The sequence below is a fragment of the Camelina sativa genome, chromosome 18 (genome assembly GCF_000633955.1).
Source record: "Camelina sativa cultivar DH55 chromosome 18, Cs, whole genome shotgun sequence".
Classification (NCBI taxonomy): domain Eukaryota; kingdom Viridiplantae; phylum Streptophyta; class Magnoliopsida; order Brassicales; family Brassicaceae; genus Camelina; species Camelina sativa.
In genome coordinates, this window is record NC_025702.1 from 6,325,377 (window position 1) to 6,332,264 (window position 6,888).

The 6,888-nt window shown below is 42.8% G+C and overlaps 1 protein-coding gene across 1 annotated transcript; it reads right to left on the reverse strand.

Moving 5' to 3' along the window:
• Positions 5,341-6,888, reverse strand: LOC104763182. The gene is made up of 2 exons (XM_010486591.1): positions 5,890-6,888; positions 5,341-5,787 (listed from the first exon to the last, which is right to left on the reverse strand). Exons 1-2 carry the CDS (start codon positions 6,886-6,888, stop codon positions 5,341-5,343), a joined length of 1,446 nt encoding a protein of 481 aa, XP_010484893.1.

A 6,888-nucleotide genomic window follows, 5' to 3' on the forward strand; every position in this document is an offset into this window, starting at 1 on the left:
CTGTTTATGCATGAAAAGATGCAAATGCAATGCAACTATACTCTAATGCATGATTAGTCCTAAAGCTACACAATAATGGCCTAAATGGATAGCAAAAGATGCAAAAGTTGTGAATAAACTAAGGGAAAACAAGGTAAAATATATGAACATCACAAACCTAACTGGATAATCTGATCATAGATCATTCTCCCAAAATCAAACGGAACGCGATGCATGATCATGTAGATCACCATGGCTCTGTTTGCAGAGATGTACCCTGTATTCACCGTGGGAGACCAGTTGCTGCAGCACATCTTATTTAACTCCTTGATTACCGAGTCCTTGATTGCCGTGGATACCAGCTGCTTGCAAGTCTTCACCTTACCACCAGATAAAAAGAGAGCTAGATCCTCCTCCAGAATTGCAGCTGTTTGCAGTCTCTGTTCGCGCAAATCAACTGTCTGGAGTCCGAATAGGGCATTAATGCGACTTGGGGAAAACTCATACACAAAGTCTCGGACCAATACATCAACCGAGTTCCCTTCAACCTTCACTGTTGGAAGATTTGCCCAGAACTCATAGACTACATCGGAATCATAAGCGCCAATTTGAGTGACTGTTTTTAACAGCCCAGCTTGATCAAGCAACTCCCTATCCAGATCATCTCTTCCCAGAGAGTAACACACCTCAGCAGCAATGGTTCTAGAGGAAAAGAAACCATACCTTCAAGCAGCATCAGCGGATATGAATTGTTTGCAATCAAACTCCTTCGACGGAGCACTACGAGAGGTGGACACACCCTTGTCCCTGCCAAAAGACGGTCGCTTCGTATCACGGCTGTCTGCATCAGCAGTTGATTGTCGTTTGCGCAGACATGATGAAATTCCCTGATTTGGTAGCGGAGAAACATCACCGGTCAGATCAATCACCGGGAAACGTGATCTCGTCCTTCTTGGTAGAGAAGACAAAGAGTCGCATGTGTCGTGATCCAATTCGACAGACAGCGGCCTGGGAGAGGGATTCTCGAGCACCGGAGGTGCTCTAGTTGATTCGTCATGAGGTTCATAGATGACCATCGTCGTTGCAGGATTAATCGAAACATAGGGAGACATCGGAGGTAGGGCTGACGGAGGGGTGTGAAGCAACTCATCTGAGCTAGAATCATAGTGGAAACCGCTGAACACAGACTTCATGGTGATCAAGAGTTAGAGAGAAACAAATCAGAGAAAGAAGAAAATCAGAAGCTTAAGCGACAGAGATCTGAAATTGCAAGGATGAGAAAAACTCAAAACCCTAGCCTCTCCTTTTATACTCCCTCTTGAAGTTTATTTGGGCTGTTATGCCTCGGCCCACCAATTAATTATGTCCTGAAATCACTCAATGAATCTGTTATGGTACATCGAATATTATTCACTTTTTTAATCTTAAGTGCATTAATCACATTAAACACAGATTCCTAAAAACTCAGATTCTTCAACCCTTTAAAGGAAACTGAATCTGTTCATGAATCAAAAACATCAGATACACACAACCACGAACAGTGAACATGAAAGCACCCAGATCGAGACATAACACATGTGAGCCACATCAAGTTTTTTTTTGATTAATTATGATTGTTTTTTTTTAAAATAAAAATCAAAAGAAAATTAGATCACAGTACTAACCATACCTTTGTTATGTCAACCACTTGTTCAAAACATTTGCGAGGAGCTATCACAACCTCTTGAATTGTTGAAAATCAGAGACTTGATGCAAGTGAGTAGTCTTTCACACTGTCATGCCTTTAGTCTGCAATCCAACCCAACATGTTACGGCAGCTGGAGATTCTCTCTTTGAAGAGCACACACATTTTTTTTTTTTAAATATATATATATATATATATATGTGCTTCAGCCTTCTGTTAGCTGTTTCACTGGCATGAACACAGTGAACACAGGATGAATAGACCGACATGACAGGCAGCTAGTTCTCACAGTTGCTTTCAGAGTGCTGATCTTCTATGTATTCTAGAATTTTCATGACCTGTCCTAGCACATGTTCCTGTCTCTGATCAACACACCTTAGGTAAAATAGGTTAGAACTCACAAACACCAATGGACTTCCTCAGATTTACGAATCTGTTGAAGTCCAGAGGCTTGTAAACAAATCAGCTAACTGTAAATCAGTGCTCGCATGGTCAATCTCGATCAGTTTCGCCTCAACTAGTTCACGAACAAAGTGGTGTCTAATATCTATATGTTTGGTTTGTGAATGTTGAACAGGATTCTTTGAAATATTAATTGCACTCAAATTATCACAATGAATTAAAAGAGTATCAGAATCCATACCATAGTCCGAGGCCATTTGTCGCATCCACAGAAGTTGTGTGCAACAGATTCCTAGCGCAATGTAATCAGCTTCAGCAGTTGATAGAGAGACACTGTTTTGTTTCTTGTTGTGCCATGAGATCAGATTGTTTCCCATAAAGAAGCAACCTCCACTTGTGCTATGACGATCATCCACAGAACCTGCCCAATCAGCATCATAGTATCCGCTCAGACCGGTGTTGGTATCCTTGGTATAATAGATGCCAAAGTCCAATGTCCTTTTGTTGTACTTGATGATCTTCTTTACAGCTAGTAAATACGACATCTTGGGCTTGGCTTGATAGCGTGCACAGATCCCTACTGACAGACATATGTCTGGCCAACTAGCAGTCAAATACAACAGACTTCCAATCATCCCTCTGTATAGTCACTCATCTACATCTTCCCCTTCGTCGTCCTTGGAGAGTTTGTCGTTTGCTTCCATTGGGATCTTTGCTTCTTTAATCTTATCCAAGCCAAAGTGTTGTACAAGCTCCTTAGCATAAGTGCTTTGAGATACAAATATCCTATCAGCTGATTGTTCAACTTGCAATCCCAAAAAGTGCCTTAACTCTCCCACCATACTCATTTCGAATTCCTGAGACATGCTTTCCACAAATTGTTTTACAAGAGGCTGACACGTGAAACCAAAGACAATATCATCCACATAGATCTGAACAAACATCAGATTGTTGTTGCTGTTGAGAACAAACAGCGTTTTGTCAACACTCCCTCGACTGTATCCGTGATTCATCATAAACGTAGTCAATCTCTCATACCATGCTCGTGGTGCCTGCATTAGACCATACAGGGCGTTCTTCAGTCGATAAAAATGCTCAGGGTGTTACGAATTCTCAAAGCCTTTTGGTTGGTCAACATAAACCTCCTCTTGCAGTATCCCATTTAGAAAGGCACTCTTAACATCCATCTGATGCAAAGTGAACTTAAGAGCACATGCCATACCGAACATAAACCTGATTGACTCAAACCTTGCCACCGGAGCAAAGGTTTCATCAAAGTCAATTCCCTCAATTTGAGAATAGCCTTGAGCTACCAACCGTGCTTCGTTCCTCACAACGCAGCCACTAGCATCACTCTTATTATTGAATATCCACTTTGTTCCTACGACGTTGACATCAGCAGGACGATGAGTGAGCTCCCAAACATCACTTCTTTCAAATTGTTCCAACTCATCTTGCATAGCAGCAACCCAGAACTCATCACGAAGCGCCTCCTTGTGATTCTTAGGCTCAATGTAAGAGACAAAAGATGCAAATTGCACTACTTCAGAGTCCTAAGAGACGGACTCCGGAACGACAGCCTTTTGTTTCTTCCCAGCCAACTAAACAAAATCAATCTGCTTCCCTCTGGTAACTCTACCCCCCTGAATCGCACCTATAACATCAGTAGAGGAGTGATTCCTATGAACCTGAGAAGGCACAGGATCTGAAGCAGATGGTGATACAGGCCTTTCAGGGACAACATGACTGACAGCTTTTTACACAGACTTCTCAGCATCAGTTACCAGGTCTGTGTCAGAGATAATAGGCACCAATGCCACTCACAGGAAAGAGGTGTCGTCAAACACTACATTGACAGTCTCCTGAACGGATCTCAGACGTTTGTTGTAGACTCGAAAGGCAGTGCTATGTCCAGAATAACCCAGAAAGATACCTTCATCACTTTTAGAGTCAAACTTACCCAACTGATCCTTATCATTTAGAATATAACATAGGCATCCAAACACATGGAAATAGTGCACAGTTGGAGACTTCCCTTTCCAAAGCTCATAAGGAGTCTTGCTGGTCCTTGGGCGAACATGCACACGATTGATGATGTAGCAGGCTGTGTTCACAGCTTCATCCCAGAACCGATGAGGCACTTGATTTCCATGTAGCATAGCTTGTGCCATTTCTTGCAGCGTTCTGTTCTTACGTTCAATAACACCATTCTGTTCTGGCGTTCTTGGTGCAGAGTACTGATGAGTAATGNGCAGATGGTGATACAGGCCTTTCAGGGACAACATGACTGACAGCTTTTTACACAGACTTCTCAGCATCAGTTACCAGGTCTGTGTCAGAGATAATAGGCACCAATGCCACTCACAGGAAAGAGGTGTCGTCAAACACTACATTGACAGTCTCCTGAACGGATCTCAGACGTTTGTTGTAGACTCGAAAGGCAGTGCTATGTCCAGAATAACCCAGAAAGATACCTTCATCACTTTTAGAGTCAAACTTACCCAACTGATCCTTATCATTTAGAATATAACATAGGCATCCAAACACATGGAAATAGTGCACAGTTGGAGACTTCCCTTTCCAAAGCTCATAAGGAGTCTTGCTGGTCCTTGGGCGAACATGCACACGATTGATGATGTAGCAGGCTGTGTTCACAGCTTCATCCCAGAACCGATGAGGCACTTGATTTCCATGTAGCATAGCTTGTGCCATTTCTTGCAGCGTTCTGTTCTTACGTTCAATAACACCATTCTGTTCTGGCGTTCTTGGTGCAGAGTACTGATGAGTAATGCCTTGATGTCCACAAAATTGCTCAAACTTGTCGTTTTGAAACTCACCACCATGATCGCTTCGAATGGTCTCGATGGAACACTTCTCACTTTTAATCTGCAAGGCAAGAATACGAAAACATTCAAGAGTATCAGATTTATCACGAAGAAACCTTACCCAGGTGTAGCGAGTGTAGTCATCCGCCATCACGAAAATGAATCGTCGACCAGAGATGCTCTGAACTTGTATAGGCCCCATCAGATCCATGTGAACCAACTGTAAAGCAGGACTTGTGCGAATATCTGTCAGAGACCCATGGGATGCTTTGATCTGTTTTCTCTTGTTGTATGGACCACATACAAAGTGTGGATCACCCTTCAGCTTTGGCAGTCCGCGCACAACTTCTTGGTTTGCCAATTTCAACATTGTGCGCAGATTCAAATGACCAAGTTTCTGGTGCCACAGCTCGTGTATAACTCAACAGTGGCATTAAAGCACGACATTTTTTATTTCCACATATAGCAATTATTCCCAGATCGCTTACCTCTGAGTCTGACAGACCCTTGTTGATCAACAGCTTTGCAGTCCTTCCTGGTGAAAGTAACATCTAAGCCCTCATCACACAATTGACTGACACTGATCAGATTAGCCTTCAATCCATCTACCAGGAACACATCATTCAGCTGGGGTTGAGTGTCACCACTAGTTGTACCCTTTCCTCGAATTGTCCCCTTTGCTCCATCTCCAAACGTTACTCTTCCAACACCAACATCTTCTATGTGAGACAAATTGTCGAGAGACCCTGTCATATGTCTGGAACATCCGCTGTCAAAATACCACTTGGAATGATCAACTTCAGTTCTATCTGCTGTGTATGCAACATGACAGTATATATCATCTTTTGTGACATACCCTTGCTGAACTCTTCTAACAGCTGGGTAGAAGCTACCATTCTGCACTAGATTTATCACACGATTCTGAAACTTGAAACACTGGGCCTTGAAGTGATTTAGATGACCACAGTATCAGCATCCTCTTCTCCTGCTGAGACCAACAGGTCGCTGAGCAGCCTGGGGATAGCTCTGTTGACCATACGTTTGCCTCATTGGTACCTCACGCTGCACAAACATCTGCCTGTAATGCAGATTTACCTTAGGGATCTGATTATGATGTTTGTTTGGTGCAATAGGTTGTGCTTTGAGTTTTGGTTCAGGGTTCTGCCCTTTAACAAACTGTGTGGACTTTTCAGAGCTGATTCCCTGATAACCCAGACCCCACTTTGCAGTGCTTGATTGTCCAGTACTGAGCAAGAAGTCCAGATCTTTAGTTCCTTTACTCCGCATCCTGATGCTCTTCAGCTGTTCTTCCAATTTCTTCTCAAGATGCAGAGACTTGGCTTTTTCTTCACTTAGTTCCTTAGCCAACAATGCAATGTTCATCTGAAGCTTATCTCTTTCGGCAGACAACTCACTGTTATCTTGAGTCTTTTGCACAATAGTCTGAATAAGAAGACTTATCTGATCTTCCATCGACAAGCCGACCTCTTCCCCATCTGAGTCCGACTCGATTGTCTTGTCAATGTCTTCTTTCAACAGCAGAACTTCATCTTCTTCATCTTCCTTGATTACTCCCAGCAGAGCCACAAAGTTGTTCAGAATTTCACCTTTGTTATCTTCTTCATCAGAATCACTTTCACTCCATGTGATGTAGGACTTCTGATTACTTCCTTGGGAGGGACAATCAGTCTTGGTATGACCAAAACCCTTGCATCCATAGCATTGTAGAGAGTGCTTCCGTTTGTTGTTTGGACACTCAGCCTTGTAATGACCATATCCTTCACACTCAGCACACTGACGTTCTGACTTATCATTCTTCTTGAAGCCCTTGGCAGAATCTGCACTTGCAAGTGATGAAGTTCCCTTCCGCTGACCTCTTTCCATCTTGCGAAAATACTTCTTAACCAACAGACCAACCTTCTCTTCATCTTCAAGCTCCTGCGATTCAACAAGCTTCTCTTCTTCTGCAGCTTTAAGAGCAAATGTCTTAGCATTCAT